Source organism: Crassostrea angulata, chromosome 9 (assembly GCF_025612915.1).
Source record: "Crassostrea angulata isolate pt1a10 chromosome 9, ASM2561291v2, whole genome shotgun sequence".
Lineage (NCBI taxonomy): Eukaryota > Metazoa > Mollusca > Bivalvia > Ostreida > Ostreidae > Magallana > Magallana angulata.
The window spans coordinates 4275126-4297450 of NC_069119.1; the positions used below are offsets into that span (position 1 = coordinate 4275126).

Here is a 22325-nt window from a genome sequence, read left to right on the forward strand (position 1 = left end):
TTTGCAGGTATTATTGTTATTTATTATTCTCATCAAATATACAAGAATTTTTGTTTGGTTGATGCAGATATCCAGGTAACCTGGAAAAAAAAAATTAGAAATACAAGATTAATATTGGATTTTCTTTTCAACACATTTGATTTATCCATATGATATTAATTGATGAAAATGAGGATGAGGAAATATAAACTATACCTTGTAATGATAATTTCAGATTGTTAACCATTGAAATTGTTAAACAGTTTCAATACAGCATTTCCTCCGCGGTTTAGCAGACTTTTGACTGATTTACAGATCTAAAGTGAGCAGGTTTACTTATTAGAAATAAATAAAAAAATACAAACAAATATCAAAATAAGATTTAAAGACTCTCTATCATATGATGTGTTAAATAAATGTCTTAGTAGGCCATTTGATCCAGCAATCCTTTTTCGGAATACCCTTTTTAAAGCCTTGTTCAAAGGCCGATAGATCCAACTCCATAAACGTCCTCTGATTCTTAAATGTACTGACGGGGGATTGCTGGAACAGTTTCTTACTCGAATTCTGTTCCCTGCTATGATAATGTACAAAAACTGGTGGTCATATTTATTCTTTCAAAAGGTGTTAATAGATATATCATATAATTACCACTTACAAAAACATTGATTTTGATATCTCTAATTGAAATGGTTCGTGGCGGTCATCGTGGCTTTTCAAAGTAAATTAAAAGTTTGATGACATAAATTCAATCCTTTCTAATTTTTGTTATATAAATGCATTTGAAATTTATTCACAAACATCTTACCTAATACAGCAGTGACACTAAATCCAATTCTCTTTGTTGAAAACGATACGTGTCCTTTATCCCTAAAAATTTTCTTAATACATTAGCAGCCTTTTGTTATGATTAATAAGAATGATTAAAACCATTTTTAAATGATAAATAATGCATCAAAATACAGACATACCTCCAGAGGTAGTAACGGTACCACCAGTTCATCTCTCCTTTTATCTCCCCGTTTCTTGCCGTCCATTCCACAGTAAGTGGATTGAATCGCTTTATTCTTAGATCACTTTTTGGCAGTTGCAATTTATTTATTTTTACTCTAAAATAGAAATATTCTTAAGAAGAATCGATTACGATAAGTTGTGATAAGACTTTGCTGTTTCGTATTACAGCAGTGTGACAGAGTTTATCAATGGACACTTGTTCACGACTCAAAAACAAACATTAACATCATCACAGCTTCAATTTTATTTAAAAATATTTTTACCTACTTTGAAAGAGTGTAAATCACATTTCCACTTTTGCCTTTGATATTCTTAGGAATCTTGCGCCGAATTTCCTTAAGCAGAAAGTTCTTAACTAAAATGACACTAAAATTTTCACTGATCTACAATACCTAAATTTATTTGTGTTATGGTAAAGAAGAGGCAAAGATAAAAAAAAATCATACCTTTTTACAACTTTTTATATAAAAGAAATTAACTAATTCTGTTTAGAAATACTCACTCCCATTGAGATTCACGTTTCGTTTTGACACATCATTCGCGCTGACCTGGTCATGGCCCTGTCCGCCTATTAAAAATAAACAGAGAAACGTTAGAAGTGCAATAGTTACTGCTGACATGATGAACCAAAGTTTAATTGTAGTTGTAAGTCGCTAGGACATTTGTGATGGCTTATATACAAATGACACCATCATGAGATACTGAATACATAAGCATTGTTTTATACAACAGATGATGCGAGTTTACGATATCTAATACAGAAACGGGTGAATATCTTTCACATCACGTAAGCTGACTAGAATTACAGAAATCACTATCAAACATGAAAACAAATGACATGAATGAAATGCAATCGTCAGCAGAACGTAAGATGACAACAAAGAAGTGAACGATTAGAAATCAACATCTTACTTTTTAACCCCCCCCCCCCCCACAAAAAAAAATATAATTTCTAATTTTTTTCTCAATAAAACATTTGAATCATATTTTCTATTATTTTTTTTTTTTTTTTTTTAGATATTTATTGGTTTTTAACAAGGTCATGATCTTGATTAATTTATCTTGAAATATCTTAAAAGTATCTCTTAAAATGTGATTATTGATGAATAAATCAAAATGGCTGATAGCAGCTTTTTAAAATTTAGTACGATTTTTTTGGACATTTTTATTTAAAAAATGAATTTGATATCTATCAGTTTATCAGTTTATCAGTGAACTGGACACGTTTATCAGACTAGAATATATGAGTGCTAATTGGATCAGATTATGAAATAATTTTCTTCTTTATAATGTAGACAAGAACGCCTTTTACCGTAAGATTTTAATGAACTTCAAGAGAAGTTCAGTTTCATCGTTAAAAGAAAATATTAGTTTTATTATATAAACTTGATATATCAGTTTATTAATAAAACAATGTGTATTCAAATTGTTCGTGGTGATTTGTTCATGTCAAGATAAATATTGAAATCTACTTCTCAGGATGACATGTCCTAAACAAAGCATAAAGAGCCTTAAATATTGAGCGAATATTAGAAAAAGGGTGTTGATGTCTAGATTCAATCTATAGAATTATTCATTTAACAAGAAAAATACGAAGATTCATGGATAACTTACACGTATCATTGATTTCATGCAAAAAGAATTAAATTGTTTTCTGGCAATATTTTTGGGCTACAAGAGCGAAAAAACATTAATCAAATCTTTATGAAGTTTTTGGCAATTATTCAATGTTTGATGTGCATCGATTGCTATTTAAGCTATATGGTATAACCGTATGTAACCTATTTGTTTCCCATGTGAGATACAACACATGCCTATTTATAGTCTGTGCCAAGATATCCTGAATTCAGATTTTGCTTAATTGTTTGATATTTATAATAACTTCAGGGTACAAACGATGTTCATTCAAAAGTATGAAAAATTTCCAAGATTTCTCTGTCAAAACGTCCCTGTTAGCATTTCAGGTTTCAATACAATGCTAAAAATGTGATGTCTACGGGGATTTTGTATTGCAGCAAACCCAGATGATAACGTTGAAAAATTGCGCGATGTATTCCGAGTGTATTCCGAATGGAGGACAGATCTAAACATTCCCCATTATAAATCGCCGTAAGGAATTTGTTTTTGTTCCTGTGAATTTTCCCGAGTGAAAAATGATAGTGTGTCAATGAAATTATCTTTGAAATTATACCTTTCAATAATTCTAATGCACTTCTTTTACAGGTATGTGTATTTATGAAAAATCGTCCAAATGTGCTGCATAAATATCTTGAGACAGACTATAATAGTATACTATTTCTTTAGAGGTCTTGTGTTACTGTGGCTTGATATTGTTTACTTTACACTGATGCTTTAAATCAAATTAAACGCCTTGTAAATACATGTATATTTAAAAACAGACTACATTGCATATTACTGGTTTTATACATGTGAATACACGAAAAAAAACCAAAACGTAACAGTGTCTGCCAATTTGTCAATTCGTTTCATTGTTGGCTGTTTATTATGTGTAACAGTGAGTGGACCTTATATTTTAAAATGTACTGACAGGTATATTAATAGTTGAAGACATATTCGTTTATTATTTATTCATCATATGTCACATTCATTATTCAGGCTTTGAACAATCTATATCTTTGAATTTCAGTTTTGTTTATATATATATATATATATATATATATATATATATATATATATATATATATATATATATATATATATATATATATATATATATATATATATATATATATATATGTGTGTGTGTATATATATGTATGTATTTTTAAATTTTACGTACATTACACCAATAAGTATAAAAAAAACCAAACATATAGAATAGAGAAAATAAGACGTCTAACCTGAAAATACTTTTTGAAATGAAAAATACTTTTAAGTATTTGATAAAAAACATCTTTTCCTTTGATGTAAAGAAATTACTAAGTGTTCCGAATAGGGGTGTATCAGTTCATCGAACCGACGCACCTTTTTGCAGGGAATCGGTCTGTTTACGGCGATTCTCAGGGGATCAGCGAAATATACCGAATTACTCTTATAAAGTGAAAAATAACTAGAGGCATAATGATATCAATTATGCAGGACACACACATTTTTGGTGGTAGGTCCATAAATAACACGTATGTTTTGAACGTATATAGTTTACCCAAAACGGGGTTAATTATCCAGGGTTGGGTTTTTAGGTTAATTTTTAAGGTATGGTTAAATAGGTTAATTATCCAAGGTATAGTTTTTGCAATCACGATGTTAAAACAAGTAATAAAAAAGAATCCCATCGGCAGACTTATTCTGTGTGGGGTTTTTTCCCTAAACAAGCTCGGTGGTCATTGACTCACTAGATAACGCTATGCCATCTCAAATATTAGCAGACCTACTATCAATCCAGCAAATCAATTGATACACCACTTAAGTCCTTGCTTTCCACGCACTGTGTGGCATGAAAATTCAAAACAGTAAAACGCGATTCAGAAATGAGATTGCTTCATGATTTAAATGCTCTTCAGGTCAAACTGTAATACATTTTTTATTACGTGGAGGGTAGATATATTTAGTGCTGTCTTGTATATGTAAATGTAAATGACTACTTGTATTTTGCTGCAGGAAAAAGAACTAATGAACCAGGTCACACAGTATCAATCAGACTGAACTCCTTTTGTGACACCCGGAAGTCACGAGATAAACAGTTACTGGACAAGGTCAAATACAGGCACATTATTATCATCATTTTTCGGCGCCATTTATTTGTATGTTTTTGTGCCGTGAATATACTTGCTATTTTCATGCTTTTTATATATGAATCATTACTTATAAAATATTTCAGTCCATATTCAGTTCATATTTTTTTTTTTATAAAAACTGTTATTTAAAAACCAATTAAAGGTACCCAATATTGAAAGAAAAAGGAGACAATTTCACGAGCTTTGGAATGGACACAATTTACGAACTAACATAACAGAATAACAGTATATGATTATTACGAGTGCTATCTTAAACATATATAACTACAATATATCATTAAAAGATTCACTTCGGGTTCAGGTGGTAAACCTTCTAAAAATAGCTCAGTTTTCGTCATTTAAATCGGACTTTCTTCGTTTTGATGTCATACTTCGCTTCTTTGTTAAAGGAATGCCCGGATGATTATTCTGCCGGAATGTAATCATCCATTACGTGGCTAATCTATCGGCCTCTCTCTTCCGACCTTTACTAAATTGACGAGTACAGTTTCTTGTACATTCGTATGTCTTCACTTTACATATAAATCTTCCGTCATAATGATATATGAAAATTATACATCATATATAGTAAAGTGCAAAATATAAACAGGTATATAAAGATACGTTTTTTTTTTTCATGAATGATTGTGCAAAGAAGAAAAGAAGGAAGTGCAAATGTAAATAAAGTAACAGAAACATAGATACTTGCTTAATACCTACAAAACGGTTTTGTGTAAAATGATTGTTTACGTGCGCTGCACCTCAGTGTCCCTAGGGGATGTACCGCGAATGGAAACTCAGGTAGATATTGTTGATGTCATCTGTCACCCCGAGCAATGAAGAATCGTGACTGAAGACGCAAGGTATCATAATACATTATATCGTTATTGCGACTTTAATATTCACCAAAAACTTCCATCAAGGAAGAATATTGTTTATAAAAAGATAATGTACATTACTAATCTTAATATATTTCATTTGAATTGAAATTCACACACTCTAACGTTATGTGTAAGATAGTTTAAACCATTCTCCCATTAGCATACTCTGATGTGTAACAGTATGCATATCAATATTCCAAATCTCTGTGAACTTTTTTGTGATCCCTTTCCTAAATTATTTTGCACCGTCTGCTAATCGATGTTTGTAAGATCTAGTTTTTTAAACTTTAGAAATATCAGTTTCTTCACATTTAGATTTATTTAGAATAGATTTAATACATTCTATCTATACGATCACATAAATGTCAATTAACAACAGGTAAAGTTTATAATTCAATTAAAAAAAAAACAACAAAAACACCTCTCACCTCCTAACCCTCTAAAATAAGTCAGAATACAACAATCACGCTTTTTTGTAATATATTAGATAATGTTAATTAAACAATTGTGCTCTCATAAAAAAAATTTGAAATAAAATCTTTGGAACTGATCAGATAACCGGAAAAATATTGATTTTACAAATTCATCTGGGGAAAAACAGGAAGGTCTGAAATATATTTCTTCCATTCTACTAATTTGAGGATGATATTGTTTTCTTAGGATAAGTCGGTTATTGTATATGATTTTAGTTGAGTTGGAAAAAAAAGTATAGTACTATAAATAATCTGAGTTGCAAAAGTGAGATAATTTAGTTTTAATTCGAATTGAACCTCTCTGATCAACCTGTCTTGTATGCTGATTTTTTCATTTACATTTCTCCTTTTTTTTTTTTTTTTTTTTTTTTTTTTTTTTTAGAGATTTTCTACCCATTGGCTTTTAGCAAACCATATGTCTTTTCCTTCTGTAATTTAGTTTTACGAGGTTGAGATAGTAAATTTACCCAGAGTAAACATAACTGGTAATAAATGCTATTTAACTGAATTTATTTCAATAGTGGTTGCATTTCAATATTAGTTGCAACACACTGTCTTTTTGAATTGAATTCTAAGTATCACAAGTATAAATCTTATAGACTGTTTAAATCATGGCTTGTTCTACCATCTTACTATGTTTTCACAAGTGGGTGACTGTGTTTGAATAAACATCTGATTATTGTTGACATGTTAAACAGTTGACTATACTATCAATAGCGATCGGTCGTTCGTCGATCCTGGTTGACAAGTCCGAATTTTAGAACAGAATCTGATTTGACGAAAACTAGTTCGGTATGACAATCCTCATTCTCATCATTTGCAGTTGTTTACGTCGAAGCTAACATACTTATTGACTGTGCTTTAATATATAGAAACTTATTTGGAACAATTGATTTTTTCCCATCCGATTTGAGAAAATACTGTTCCAACTTTATTTTTTTTTTGTTTACAAATCATTTCATGAGCAATTTATTATCCGGTTCTTCTTGAAATAAGACCTTTCAATAAATTGAAACCTTTATTCTAAAACGAGTGAATGTTGAATGTATTCAAAATAGACTGTTTTCACACCATTAAGCGTTCAGGTTGTGGTAAAAGCTATATCAAACGGTAGGTTATTAAAAGTTGATTTATAGTTCTCATTTAAGATTTAACTGTCAAAATATTTCTTAAATACAATTTCAGAATGTGTTAATCTATCCTTGGAAACTTCTCATGTTAATGTTGAGTAATACAAACAAAAACTGAAAAATGCATGCAGAGTTTAAATTAAAACATAAAACATTTCATTTACCCAATCTGTTGTCTATAAAACATATTAAAAGGGCATGGGCACGATTTTGGTCAAATTCTATTTTTTCTGCTTTTATTATTTACAATGCTTTAGGAATGCATTTCTAACGATCAAATGAAATTTGAGAGTCAATCGTTGAGTTACAAGCAAGATACAGCGCTCACAATTCTTTGTCATATAAACAAGGCTCGTGCCCTTTATTTGTTTACTGAGATTAAATATACCAATAAATAATCTTTTTTAAACTGATTTGTCTATCTTCTTACTCATTTTAAGCATAAATAAACAGTTTCTAATGTTTAACACATTCGTTTTAGGTCTTAAACTGGAATTTTCACTCCAACATTCAAAATGTTAACAAAAGCTTTGTTTACATAGCGAAGAATGATAAGCTCTGTAACTCGCTTATAACTGAACAAATGACACTCAAATTTTAGCTGCCTATTAAAAATGCCATACTGAGGCATTTTTAACATTAAAATCGCAAAATAATTTTTGACAAAAATCGTGAGCATGCCCCTTTTAACTGTAAAATGTTGGGATTGACATTAAAAAAACGCTTTCTAATTTTTTTGGAATAGGAAAAGTTTCAATTTAAAAAAAGAAGAATCTTTTTAACATGATATTCTGAAGCCAATTATGCCGCCAATATGACAACTTACATCTGCAAAATATATTTGTTGAATATGCTTTAGCCATCAATGTTTGTCATTAAAACAGTTACGAATTTTGTTTTATTTGACTGCACACCAAAATCAAAAGATGCCTACAATTTCTGTTAAGCATTTCAAAAACACAAGTCATTGTAGTGATATATTTCATAATGTCTTAATTTTCAAATTAACTAAACGCTTAATTTTTGTGTTTTCTAGGACAAATGCATTTCCAGACACCAATTAAGATAGTTAAAAAGAAAAATCCTCAAGGATTATCCGACGAATTGGTTCAAATTGAAATAAACAGTTCTGACCAAATAACACTACTGATCATTGGCAGTTTCAAAACTGGAAAAAGAGAAAATGGATCGAAAGCCCCAACCAATTAAAAAAACGAACAAAAACAAAAAAGTAACAAAAATGAAAGTATTAATTGATTAATATATGCAGTGTGACTAGGTTAGAGTCATGTGATCTCTCCGGCTCCCTTTATAAGCTCCTGGATTGAACACCGTAGTGCTCTGTGCCGAGACAGTACCTTTACAAAGGTCGTTTGTTTCTTGTCGATATGTTGCCGCCCAAAACATGTTTGTTGCTTGTTGGTCTCTGTCTACTTTTCCGGTATTCGGTTTGTGATGGACCGAAACTCCGTACATGTACCACAGACGCTGGTTGCGCCTACCTTGGAGATGCATTTTGCGATTCTACATCTCCAAGATACTGCAAATGTGACTCAGGGTTTTACCCTTACATTGGTGACACTCCTGTTCCGGATGCAGGTTCCACAAGCTTGGACGTTAAATGCTTAGGTCAGTTAGAAAAAAATAACACAAGAATATCAATAAAGCTTCAGATTTTTCATTCAAATTTTTCTTCGAACCTTTGATGATTTTGATTTAAAGCGCTAAAGCTTATCCTGACGTCTTCTATCTATCTATCTATCTATCTATCTATCTATCTATCTATCTATCTATCTATCTATCTATCTATCTATCTATCTATCTATCTATCTATCTATTCCATTCAGATATCAGCGTATGCCGACCTGGACTTAACCAATGTAATTCCCGTGGCGAGTGTTATAGATATGGGGAAGTTTTCAGGTGCGTTTGCGATTATGGATACAGTGGAGATAATTGTGAAAGTAAGAAAGTCTTTTCTATCCTTAATCGATAATGTTAATTATTTGGCATATATCAGATTAATGAAGTAGGTTAACCTTGGGTATGAAAGGTTTACATGTTGTATACATGTGCATCACTTTAACCATTATTTAAAATGAAATACTTTTAATATAATTTTCATTAAAATACCTTTGAATAACACATCATTTAATATTTTGGGGTTATTAAGAAAAGCTCGTCGATAAAAAATCATTTTTTTAAAACATCGAGAAAGTTTTTTATGAGGTGGCATAATGAATTAAATGAAGCAGAAGGCGAGTTGAATTTTATACTTTGAGGGTAGGTTAATGATCGTTTTGACATAAAAAAGAACAATAATTATTTTATTTAATGATTCAGCGAGAAATTGATGAAGACATATGAAATTGAGTGTTATCAAGCGAAGTTTACAGTTTGAAACCATTGCCGAACAAACTGAAAACCCGATATTTCACTTGACGATATTTGTTTTGTCGAATGTAGAGAAAATTAAATGTTTTATTGACCTCCTAGGTCATGTGCAGGCAATTATAGTGTTCTATTTTTTATACATAGTTAGATATGAGCCAATCAGAGTTAGGAATTAATGAAGCATAAATAATGTTTATATCCTCCACATAGCCCCATTTTTGTGACAACATTAACATTCATTTTGAATGGTAGTTGTCAATTATTGACTTATTTAACTAATCACCACCGGTGAGGGCGAAAAAAAAAGAGAAAAGAGATAAAATTCCTTTTCTTCGACAAGAATTGTTAAAGTTGTTAAAACGTTTTGCATCGTACATCTGAAAAATGTCAACTTTAAAAATAAAGGATATTTGAATTCTTATGTCCTTATGTATGAGACCTGTTTTATAATCTTTTGTCAGTTGACTCCTTCGCTACCACCACCCCGAGGATGACCATTACAACCAAGTCACCACGCCGAGGGATCGGGAACTTTGTGCCCTTTCTGGCCATTCCTGGAGTGGGAATAATAATAATTATTATCATAATTATTATAATTTTCTTCCCGATGTCAACAATGGGACCTGTAAAGACCGGTTGATTTCGGCGGGTTACAGATATTCGCACATGAAGGAAATAAATAAAAACCATTATAGCAATTTTTGTGTTGTTGACTTTGTTAGTTTTGAAATGTTGATGTCCAAAAAATCGGTCTTCTTTTTACAAAAAAACCCCCCAAACAAAACACACACACACACACACACACACACACACACACACACACACACACACACACACACACACACACACACACACACACACACACACACACACACACACACGCACGCACGCACGCACGCACGCACGCACGCACGCACACTGGTGTCAAATTGCATAAAAACTTAAAGCAAAATATCGATGGTCTTATAATACTTTACGTTTGGAGAAGATGGGTAGCTACTTTTGTACTCTGATCTCTGCTAAAAAGACATAAGACAAAAAGACTCATAATTGAAATACACATGCAGATGATATCTTTATATCATGAAGAATTTTAGTTCACCTCTGTTCGGGGCCCTTGATAAGTTTGTTGAACATTCTGCAAGACATATATCTTAAGTCTTCGTTTTTGAGAAAGAAGCATGTATAAATTTAAACTACTAGCGAACAATATTATGTTTTTATGATAGCTTCGAACGGGATGCTACTTTATCAAAAAAAAATCAAGAAGTTTTTATAAAATTGCAAAGCGTAGAATAATGATCTTTAAATAATTTGATTGATTTTTTTTTTTTCGGCAATTTCAATTTATTTCTAGACGTATTTTACTTAACATTAAGACAGGCTCGTTTATATGATCACAAAAAATCCAATTACATCAAACTTTCAGCTCACAAAATCTTACCAAAATCAATAGCTTTCCCTACGACAAATTAAAATCTAGGCGTTTTGATATCATCGACAGTTGTTTCTTCAATAAAAATGTAAGTCGTAAAAAAGCTTACCTTGTCATTGGAAATCTAAAATATTATTTTATTAATTAAAAACGATTCTTATCGCACACACAAGTACTCTGAAGTTGACATTTAAAAATGTTTGAGTTTCTCATAGACAACAACCATGTAGTTTTTGGAAATCAAGTGTTCCACCAATATGTTGGAATTCCCATGGGTACCAAGTGTGCCCCATTGTTAATTAGCAAACCTATTTCTATATTCTTATGAAGCAATATTTATTCAAAAACTTGTAAGTGAAAAAAATAAATCACTCGCTGTGCCCTTAACTCAACATTCATGTATATTGACGACGTATTATAAATTAATAACAATTAACAATTGTTATTTCCATACTTACGTCGACTCGATATATCCCAGTGAACTTGAAATAAAAGATATCACTGAGCCTGCATCATCTATTTTATATCTAGAAATTTTACTGGAAATAGACATTAATGGTAACCTTACAACAAAACTTTATGTTAAACGCGATGACATCAATTTTTCTATTGTCAACTTTCCTTACTTATGTAGCAATATACCTTCATCACCTGCATATGGTGTTTTTGTCTCTGTTAATTCGCCACACAAGGGCATGCTCCTTGTATGAACAGTTTCTAAAGCGAGGTAAGCTATCGACAAACAAGTTGATAAAACAGGACTATCAACAGTCTCGTTTGAAGTCATCTTTTCGTAAGTTCTATTGTAGATACAACGACGTTGTCAGAAAATACAATCTTCCACTTGGTCGCATGCTGACTGATATTTTTCATACTTATTGTCAGACCTATTAATCACCTGATTGTCTACGAACTTTTCCGTTTTTTTCCCGATTACGACCAAGAGCACACGACGGGTGTGACCGGTCAATAGAGAATGCTCACTCCTCCATGGCACCTGATTCTACCTCTATTGTTTTTAGAGGGCCTTGTTTCTCTGCTTTGAATTTGTATTTCAATTTATGGATTTTTGAGATGGTTGACAGTTTGTTATTGTCATTTTAACATGCCATTAATGTAAAAAAAAACACGGACCTTTATTCTTTATGGAAGACGCCGTAATATGTTAAAAATATTACGAGAAAATAACGTTATGGGAAAAAATTTAAATTTACAGAATTTATGATTAACATTCGAGTATATAGCCATAAAAAGAATATAGGGTTTTTCTTATGTTTTCTTTGTTTTTTAAATTTTAACAATAACAGTTTTCTTGCATCGTTTTCGTCGCTCTAAGTAAGATAACATTACAAACAAAAGTTAAAAAAGTTTAAAGTATTTGATTGATTGAACAAATAAATAAATATATATATATATATATATATATATATATATATATATATATATATATAATTTTTTGACAAGACACAATCATGGGTATTTTTGAAAAAGAAATTATAAATAGTCTTTACAATTGTTGTGAAGAAAAGGTAAAAGCTTGGCAAAATTCGAAGTCTTTCAATAAACTAAAGAATATTTGAAAATACAGATCAAACAATGACTTTTAGAGGATTTTTAGAGGACCGCAGAAAAAACTAGATTAAATAATGCGTTGTTTTTTTTTTAAACCTTAAGGAAGGTTGTTTTTTTAAAGGAAAGTGTTCCTAAACACAAATCAACTGATATTAATTTTATTATCAATACAATTGATAAAATTAAGTGTTAATATTCAAGAACTTATCACATGAACAAAAATGTTAACAACTGTTAATGGAAGTTAGGTTAGTTATTGATCTTGAACTACCGATTTTTAGATGAATATCAACTTTTCTCCCACATTATGACCCTTTATTGTTAATACGTGGATTCAATAGTTTTTTCTTTTTTTTGGGGGGGGGGGGGGTCATTGAAACTAAAAAAAGCATTAATTAATCTTTTTTTAAATGGGATACGACAAGCTTTTTTAAATAAAAGATTCATTTGTATCTGATATCAAAGAAAATTATTGGCAAATATGTATGAAATAAGATCTTTGTATGATCTTATATTAGACGATTTGAAGCTGACGATATTCGATTACTATCTTTTGATGTTACCCGCTATTTTTTCCCATGCTTATTTCAGATTCTAATTTTCATATTAAAATGAATTTTTTGTCATGTTAAGTTCATTACTTGTTAAATATTCTCTCATTGTCTCCATTAATGAAGGTATTTAATCCAAATTAGCGTTTTGTTACTTTCATATAAACTTTATTCAGTAGGGAGAAGAGAGACAACTCTAATCATTTCATATTAAATAAAGAAAGTGTCTTTATCTAATGGCTAAAAAGTATACATGCAATACTTCCGAATACACATTTTCATGTGTTTTTTTTCAACTATTTTTCTACAAGATTTCGTCCATGAAAGCAAAACGAGTGAATTTTGGATCAAATTTTTTTTATCAGGAATGGATCTTCTTTTTAAGAGAAAAATGTATAACGTAAGGTTTCTGTGAGTATTGCATATAATTCATGATAATACCCATGCATTTTCTTTGGATGATCCATGCTTAATATTGGAAAAAGTAAATATTGCAATGCTATAATAGGAAAATATAAAGAAGACATGAAAATATAAATAAAAGATATTTTGTTGATATACATTAGAGAAATACAAAAATCAAACGAATTGTTAAAACTTTCATAATTCATTCGTAACTCGCGCTGAAAAAACAATCATAGAATGATGAAAAGTGTTTTGTTGTTACTGGTACTGATTTAACGAATCAATAGTAATTAATTCCATGAGGCATTGAGCATAAGGTGCACAATCACGTATTTTTTCAATAAAAAATATTTAGATTTGTATAATCGGCTTTTGATGCAGATTGACAATTTTCTTTACAAAGAATTATTAGCTCCTTAAAGTAAGAAGTGATATTTTACATAATGATAATTTTCGAAGTTTCGTTTGATGTATTGCTATTATGCATTACCCGTCAGATTCATTAACTGCTTGAGAATAACAAAAAGCAATAGATGCCAGTTTTTGTACAAATTATATGCATTATGACTTAAAAATTAATTTGAAGCGATGAAAGAGCAGTATTGTGTGTATAAGAAAAATATTACATTGCTCAGTACAGTTATGGCAGGCAATAAAATAAAGCAAAAATCGGAAAAAAGTTTTTTGCATTGAATAAAAAGTGCTGCGATTTTTATAATTTCACTGAGTAAACGTTAAAAAACTCATGTTTATAATGTCCCGTATTAAATAATGTAAAGTTCACAATGATAATTTAAATTTTATCGTTAAATCGTCATTTTTTTTTTGGTTTTGGGATCAATTCCTAGAGACATGACACAGATAATTTGGTGATGGCAAAACTTTAACTGTTATGGTGTTAGTTTGCTTATTTGTATATAAGTAAGTAACTTTTTAAAAAAAGGATTTCAGTTTATTTGTCGTCATAATGCACATTTATTGTACTTTATGCCTCATGGATTTTATTGAAAACCTTTAACGTGCTGCGTGTATTGTACAGCATTTTCTATGTAAAAATTATAAAACAAAAGCGAGTGCCTATAACCTATTAACTCCTACAAGTATTACGCAAGTTAATTACACACAAACATGTAAAAGTTAACAGAATACAATCATGGTGTTCATGTGATGCAATACACACACACACACACACACACACACACACACACACACACACACACACACATATATATATATATAAATATCTGATTTTTTTTCATTCGTTATAGCTATTAATGTTAAAAGAGGGTGGGTCTACCATGCGGTTTTTTTTTTATTTTTTTTTTTTTGGATAAAATATTAGCATTGATCTACGACACGGAAAAACCCTCCATATAATTTTATTGTAGTTTTAATCTTATACAGTATTTTACGCAAATATCAGTTGACTGTTTTGTTTAATTGACTTTACTGAATCATTTCACTTTACATGTATATCAGGAAACACAGTTATTGTTATTTTAAAATATTGCTATTTCATAACATTCTGACACAAGATAATATATTTTTGAATGCATTTTATTTCAGTTGCTTCCGTTAAGGAACATGAGTTCGTTGTAAACGGATGAACATAGGGTTGTATCCTGGCGGTGGTAAAAGCCTAGTGAGCCTGGGCCCGCCCAATGACACAACACGCGATCTGTTCGCTATCGGGATGGTTGTGATCGCCTTGCAGAATCTAAAAATACACAACACAATTAGATAAAAAGCAGAAATACTATCCGACTGCTTACAAGTTTTTTCAATCAATGAAGCCACAAAGGTCCACAATGTTTTTGAATCAATTTATCCAAAAAGGTTATAAAAACCGCTTTCAAATTATAAAATCAATAAAATCAAATCACAAATTTTCTTTTGTTAACGAAGTGATCAATGACTAATCTAATGATAACCAATACATATTCCCAGGTCACTGATGATGATTTTTTCCCTATATATCTAGTATGAATTGATTGCTAATTCTACATTGCAGCCAAAAAGTTATCAAACAGCATAACAGAAAGTATCCAACAGTTTGTTGAAAACACAAATATTCGATCATATACAATTAAAGTTACCCATTGAATTCCTAATTTTCTATATATTTAATCATCGAAATCATTTATATATATTTATCACACGTTTAGTTCAATATACGTTTGATATCACTCATTGGATAAATTTTTGATATTCCACTGTTCTTACGCCAGAGACGTCATAATTAAACATTACGTAGCTTCAGGCAGGTGATTGACGTAGCATAAAAAATTTACGAAACCATTCAGTTGAAAAGTGTAGAATTTTAAATGTGAAACATTTAATGCTGTTTTCTTTTTTCCCCATGAATTTATAAAAAACATGCTCAAAAAGGAATGTTTATTTGTTTATATGTAAGGAACTTTTTTTCCGTGCGTAACGTTGTTGTCGTCTTGTAGTTAATGTGTTGTGCGGCTCACAATTATACTTTTTATAAAAAGGATTGAGGTTTAACAAAAATCGTGGTTTTTTATCCAACTCATTGTGTGTTTTCTATCCCCTCGCCAAGGCTCGGGGATAGAAAACACACAACTCGCTGGATAAAAATCATATACCATTGCAAATCACGAGAGATTCTATAAACATATACGTATATAAAAGTTGATTGTAGCTTACCACAAGAGAGCGTCCCAAAATACCGTCAGTCAAATCAATATGCAGCCAATCAAACGCTCTGCTGGAATGAACCGCACCACTGGCATCATCAACGATATCACCTAAATCCCCGGGGTTTCTGTATGTAAAGATGAATCTTAAAGTATCCTTTCATGCACAACTTAAACTTTTTTCAAGTAAAACAAAGAGAGCATCAACGGTTTTAGGCATAAAATAAAATCGTTTCTTAATCAACGTCCTTTTGTCAGCAGATAAGAGACATTGAAATTTAAACTTGAATTACATTTTCATACAATAATCTGATTTCATGTTAAACAGTTTCGATTTGCTTGGATAAAATGTCGAGAATGACATAAGAGGGCTGTTTGGAAATTGAGACATTTACTCTTATTCCTGGGTGCCTTTGATGTGTAAAAATGTGACTCATACCACTAGGCTAAGTAGGATTTATTTTGTAGGTAACTTGTATCTTTAATTATGTTAATTCATTTATGTTTAAGTTAATTATTTTGTGGAGTCAGAAGCTAACATTCTGGGTAATTCTTGCTAAGCTTACTTTCACTGTTCAAGACAAAAGCAAAGAGGGAAGATGTGTTAACTTCGGTGTAAAGACAAATTAACAAGCACTGTGTGATATGTGTATTTTGATTGTTTTGCTTATTGCAATGATAGATGAGCGAGAAAACAAATTTTATTATCAAATGTTATGTAAATGTGTCATTTGATAAAGTTTTTGAATGAGAAACAGATAAACCTGTATTTATTAGACAAAGGAAAGGGGAAGGAAATGCTACATAAAAACGAGAAATAAAGAGTACTGGGAGTCCATGTATGATAATGATATTTACATTTTACATGTGTGATAAACAGTTTTTATCAACATTTTTAGGAATTGTCAACGTTAATGTATATATATGCTGAGACCAAAGTGGAAATAGATAACCTCAACACAGTTCAGAGTGCTACACATATATTCCAATTTTTACTAAAATTTGTCACTTAAAAAGGAAAATATTTGTGATGTCTGATAAACATCCAAACAACCCTTTTAAATCATATTGACACGAGTAACCGAGTCGTTGGTCAGAAAAAAGTTGAAATAAACCCATAACTAAGTCTGCAAGCGATTACTGCCTGTGAAATTAACAGATCGTTTCGATAAACCAGAAATGACACTTGCACGTGATTGGGGCGTGTTCGATATACCTGAAATGATACGTACTCGTGATTTGGGGCGTGTTCGTAATGATACAGCTCCCCAACGGAGCCACAGCCCTGGGACATATCACCGTACTCGTGTATTTGTAGGCCGTGTCTGTGATGGGCCAAGTCCTCGCTTGTGTTGAAGCCGCTCAGATTGAGCTCCATGTGTACAGTGCCGCACCCCTGTCAAATATTGAGATTGTGATCATCATGATGTACAAATGTATATGTTAATCGTTAATTGTATATGATCACGTCATTGATGAAGTTCAACTATTTTATGCATGGGTTGTGCACCGCTCTCATGATTAAGAGCAAGCTTTTAGATTGGGTTCTATATAGTGTTAACGGATCATGAAAATAAATAGTTTTTTTTAATCTCTTATATTTTTTTTATGCAAATGAATATTAATTATTTTCATTCTTGAGAAAAAAATAAAAGTTAGAAAATGAAATATTATGAAAGTAGCAATTTTCCGTTCTAAAAAGACAAAAATCGTTTGAAATGCTGGGGTTTCTGGCAATAAAGTAACAAATTAAACTGAAAAAAGGGGCTCGCTATCTGTAAACAATTTAATTTATATGAACATTTAGTGCTTGCTTTGAGAACATCATTGTTGTATTACCTGCTGTGATATACGAATGCTACCGTGAACGCGGTGATGGAGTGAAGACACCATGTGGGAATTGGGCTCTATTTCACAGTGAGCATAGTGCATCTCAGCTAAAAAAGATGACAATCAAATTGGCAATAGCCATTTATCTTCACAATTTATTAAGATAGTATCGAACACCTACATACTGTAAGGAACTCTCCATCGAAATAAACAATAAAATCAAGGATAATTTTATCAACTTTTTCTTTCCCAATCTCGTTACCTAACGACGTAGCACAGTAGGTTAGACCGTAAAATACAAGTCTATCTAGAACTTCTATAATTTCTGCTTTTCCAAAAAAAACAAAATCAAAAAACTATGGAAGTATTTTGAATACAAAATAACTTAAACAACATTAATATCGACAGGTATCCAATACTATCTTAATTAGCATACACATAAATACGGATAAAACCAAAGATATTTTTGATATTTATACACATACGTGGTGTGGGGTGTTCTGGTATGTCCATGAAGAAATCAAAGTGAACTATAAATCGCCTCGTTGTTCTGGTTACACTCCTAATTGGCGATGTTCCATTGAATACTGTCATAAAAACAAAATATTGATCATTAGGCAAGCATCGAACACACGAATGCAAACAACTTTAAAACTTGTTTCTTATAAAATGGAATTTACTGTATACATACGAAATTGGAAACATAAAGAATTCAATAGAATGTTTTAGGTTTTCAATATTATAGAATGATATCAAAAGAGGCTCAGGTAAAAAAGAATGGGAATCTACTCATTTTAACAGTTTGATAACACCCTCTCTTAAAATGAGACATTTTAAATAACACTGTTAATTTAAGCAAAAATAGGGTTTTCCCCATTTTATCATAAAAGCTTTATAAATAATTGAGGATCCTACCAGGGATGATGGCCCCAGCGGGCTCTCCGGGGTGATCAGAGATATCCACGAAGAAGTCCATGTTTACGTTGAAGTCTCTGGTTTCACGGAAGACGCTAATAACTGGCTCTGTCGGAAAGAGATGCGGATAGCATACAGCATATCACAACTTTAAATCAAGTTATAATTAACAATCAGTTTAAGTAGTGGAGTAAAATAAGGCAATTTTTTAACACATTTAACATCACCTTATCATCCTCAGAATACTTTTAAGTGACTGTCGTATCCAGGTATTTTTTATACGACGTGATAAAAGTTTGGTTAAAATTTTCAGTTCAGATGACATGCAAAACTATTGTACAAGTACAGTTGAGAGGCTTCAGAAGAAACATAGAGGTCATATTTTACAAAGGAGTGGAAAACAACAGATTTTGTCAAAATCTTTGGGGGAAATTTCGAGGCAGAAAAGGGGGTTCTCTTGCACTTGGGTCTACGGCTTTGTCAGCTAAGACAAACATTTTGATATGTATACTTTGATAGAATTTGATTGAGTATATAATTTTCAGTGACTGTTAGATTGTGTCTATTAGGTACATTTCAATTCTATTCTAATGTTTGCAAAAAACAAACCTTAATCCTCCTCAGAATCATGCAGTTAATAATATCCCATGTTTTAAATGTGCTTCAAATGAGCCATTAGGAATTCAAGATAACATTTCAACAGTGTTAGATTTGAAAGACTACAAATTTGTATCTCAATTACCTGGCGTATCCTCCGCGTCCACGAAGAAGTCCAGATGGACCCGAAAGTCCCTGGTCTCCCGGATCACACTCCTGACAGGCGTGTTCGGGTCGACAACTGTGTTAGAAAAGAATGAACTTTTGTTACTGGAAATTTCCTATTTTACGTGGGACAGTACTTAGTTCCGCGATTCTGCAGTTTTGTATCAAATTAATATTGCGGAAATAAAAAATCAAGTTCACCAATTTTTTTGGTTATAATTCCCTTTGTTATAAGGTCAGAACTGTCTGAAAATTTTAAAATCAGCGAGAGTTACCTCTCGTGATTCTACGCGGAAATAATTTCCTCGTGTTTATTTAAAAATCTACACCATGCATATTTAAAATATTTTTCATTAAAAGGGTTTTCTTTTCTATAACTCCAACCCTCTATCAGCAAAATTTACATTACATTACATTTTAGAATGGAATTTGATATGTCAAATCAGTTTTTCAATCAATCTGATATTTTTGTCAAAAATGTTAAACCAACAGAAAAAGCAAATAATGTCAAAAGCAGCGATTAGTGAAAATAAGGTATGTTGAAGCAAATCAAATATGTACGAACATTAAAATAGCCTTTCTACCCAGTGTACACAAAAAGGAGTTATTAATTTTTTTTCTTAATTTTGTTTGAATGTGAAATAGATAAATATATTTTAAATTTTTAAATTCAAATTTAAATGTTTTCCGTCTTCTGCGGTTGAATATATAATAGATAAATATATTTTCAATAATCTTATTTGTACATAATATGATGACACATTTTCAAGAACGTAAAATGCTACCTTTAAAGCATGGTTAAAAAGGTAGCTTTAAAGTTATTTGTTTCAGTTGCCCTTCGACCTTTCAACTGTCTACAGGGTTATTTTCACTCTTCTTCACTTTCAAACAGTCTCGCCCTGGTTTTTTTTTTATCAAAAGAAATATATATGATTTTAGAAATTTGAATTTGCCCGCTGACAACATGGACAACAGGGCAGTTACCTTGAGTTGTTACGGCCCCGGGCTGTCCGGGATGCTCGGGGATGTCCAGGAAGATGTTGAAATGGACCCGCCACCGAGACGACTGGCGGACGGCGGTTCTGACTGGTGTTGGTTCTAAAAATGAAATGATGACGTTTCATTCCTTCATTTGTCATGCACATTGACTTTTATTTGATGTACGTTTTTATTTACCATTTGATGTTTTATTATATCTTTTTGCAAGCATGATTAAATTGTGATATTGTTTTGGACATGATTTTTATTTATTTTACTTAATATAAACATGATAGAGGATATATTCCGAGTAAAGAGTTTTGCCTAAAATCCTTAATACCCAATAGACTCGATCATTTTAAAATTAAAATGTAAAACGTTCCTTATCAAAGAATACATAGATAAATATATTGTCTTGCAAATTAATTGAAGAAAAACATAGCAAAAACCATTTTGAATAATAATAATAAAATTGATAAAATCAAACTTCATCTGATACAAATAATTTTCTGTGAGGCATGTGTAAGTAATGTTTATTCTTATCCTCACCGTGCACGGGCTCATCCGGGACGTCCAGGAAAAAGTTCATAGTCACGTTGAAATCCCGGGTCTGCCTCAGCACAGACTTAAAAGGATGGTCCCTGTCAATCTCTACAAATGTAAAAGAAGTTCATTTTCTAGTTTACAGACACATTAACGATTCAGAGTGAAACACCATTTCCTAGGTAAATTAGTCGATAAGCTAGAAATACGTCGCGATGGAAAAAAAAGGAATCGAAACAATGGCCTCTTTTGGAACTCGATTCATATTTGGTTGTATTCTTATTATTTTGAAACAATATGCTGTTCATATTGATCAAGATCAAAAACATATCGGATTTTTTGTTCGAATTATTGTTTTAGGGGCATTTTGCAATATCTGGTGAAATTATTTATTTCATTAATTAACTTTTATATTCACGCATATTTATCTACAGTGTTTTAGAATTTTCTTCATTTTCCTTGATATGCTGTGGCCCCCAATATTCATTATAAAAATGCAACAAAAATAGTAATTTTTCTAAATACCCTGAACGACAACACTGCCGTCATCGCCTGGATGGTCCGGGATATCCATGAAGAAGTTGAGTCTGACCCGGAATCTCCTGGTATTCCTGTAGACAGTCCTGATGGGGCCAGTGTGGGGTGCGGCAGTGGTAACGTGAAGAAGTTCATCGTGCTCGTGGAGTCTCTCCCAGACGGCGCTCAGGTTGGCCTTCAGAAGGTTGACTTCATCCTGGAGATGTGAGATGTCCGCTCTGTATGTCGCTTCATCTAAAAAAGGAAACATGTAAAACGTGCTAAATCAAGTTCTCATTACTTTTATTGTTGGGAATTTATTCGGTAATGACAATGATAATAATAGAAAGAACCAAAATATTATATAAATGATTAAATGATCAGGATCAATAGAGAAAAAACAAAAATTCATTATCTTACCTACAGGGAATCCCCAGCAGGAACAAATCAAAATGGCAAACACCAGTAGCTGTGTCATCGTTCTCTGTCTTGATCAGTAACCACAGCAATAACGGGCAGCGAACGCTCGCTAAACATAAGAGCCTTGTTAAAT

General features: G+C 31.6%; 3 protein-coding genes across 9 annotated transcripts; 1 reads left to right on the forward strand and 2 right to left on the reverse strand.

Annotated features, from left to right (window-relative positions):
- On the reverse strand, positions 1-1680 carry LOC128163687 (uncharacterized). Of its 7 annotated transcripts, none has more exons than XM_052827320.1 (7): positions 1496-1680; positions 1261-1348; positions 951-1088; positions 788-849; positions 441-553; positions 196-296; positions 1-80 (listed from the first exon to the last, which is right to left on the reverse strand). In XM_052827320.1, exons 1-6 carry the CDS (start codon positions 1611-1613, stop codon positions 219-221), a joined length of 597 nt encoding a protein of 198 aa, XP_052683280.1. In that variant the 5' UTR covers positions 1614-1680; the 3' UTR covers positions 1-80; positions 196-218. The 7 variants fall into 7 exon arrangements, 6 of the variants coding, with proteins under 6 accessions (XP_052683280.1, XP_052683278.1, XP_052683277.1 ...); XM_052827318.1 differs by having other exon boundaries at positions 441-556; XM_052827317.1 differs by having other exon boundaries at positions 405-556.
- Positions 1681-8562: 6882 nt separating this feature from the next.
- On the forward strand, positions 8563-10307 carry LOC128164328 (zonadhesin-like). Its single transcript, XM_052828121.1, has 3 exons — positions 8563-8840; positions 9059-9175; positions 10067-10307. Exons 1-3 carry the CDS (start codon positions 8600-8602, stop codon positions 10243-10245), a joined length of 537 nt encoding a protein of 178 aa, XP_052684081.1. The 5' UTR covers positions 8563-8599; the 3' UTR covers positions 10246-10307.
- Positions 10308-15107: 4800 nt separating this feature from the next.
- On the reverse strand, positions 15108-22320 carry LOC128164316 (uncharacterized). Its single transcript, XM_052828108.1, has 11 exons — positions 22193-22320; positions 21782-22027; positions 21263-21364; positions 20720-20833; positions 19716-19811; positions 18974-19081; positions 18544-18645; positions 18068-18165; positions 17461-17624; positions 16239-16356; positions 15108-15285 (listed from the first exon to the last, which is right to left on the reverse strand). The coding sequence occupies exons 1-11, from the start codon at positions 22248-22250 to the stop codon at positions 15208-15210; spliced, it is 1284 nt and encodes a 427-aa protein (XP_052684068.1). The 5' UTR covers positions 22251-22320; the 3' UTR covers positions 15108-15207.
- Between the last annotated feature and the right edge of the window lie 5 nt (positions 22321-22325).

What these genes read in the sequence shown, in the direction of transcription:
- LOC128163687 (XM_052827315.1), bottom strand. Translation starts at nt 1,613, where the DNA reads ATGTCAGCAGTAACTATTGCACTTCTAACGTTTCTCTGTTTATTTTTA. An exon ending in AAACGTGAATCTCAATGGGA is followed by an intron (nt 1,349 to 1,495) that starts GTGAGTATTTCT and finishes GTGTCATTTTAG; the next exon opens with TTAAGAACTTTCTGCTTAAG. An exon ending in GTGATTTACACTCTTTCAAA is followed by an intron (nt 1,089 to 1,260) that starts GTAGGTAAAAAT and finishes TTTCTATTTTAG; the next exon opens with AGTAAAAATAAATAAATTGC.
- LOC128164328 (XM_052828121.1), top strand. Translation starts at nt 8,600, where the DNA reads ATGTTGCCGCCCAAAACATGTTTGTTGCTTGTTGGTCTCTGTCTACTT. An exon ending in CTTGGACGTTAAATGCTTAG is followed by an intron (nt 8,841 to 9,058) that starts GTCAGTTAGAAA and finishes TATTCCATTCAG; the next exon opens with ATATCAGCGTATGCCGACCT. An exon ending in CAGTGGAGATAATTGTGAAA is followed by an intron (nt 9,176 to 10,066) that starts GTAAGAAAGTCT and finishes ATCTTTTGTCAG; the next exon opens with TTGACTCCTTCGCTACCACC.
- LOC128164316 (XM_052828108.1), bottom strand. Translation starts at nt 22,250, where the DNA reads ATGACACAGCTACTGGTGTTTGCCATTTTGATTTGTTCCTGCTGGGGA. An exon ending in CGGCAGTGTTGTCGTTCAGG is followed by an intron (nt 21,365 to 21,781) that starts GTATTTAGAAAA and finishes TTACATTTGTAG; the next exon opens with AGATTGACAGGGACCATCCT. An exon ending in CGCTGGGGCCATCATCCCTG is followed by an intron (nt 18,646 to 18,973) that starts GTAGGATCCTCA and finishes TTTTTATGACAG; the next exon opens with TATTCAATGGAACATCGCCA.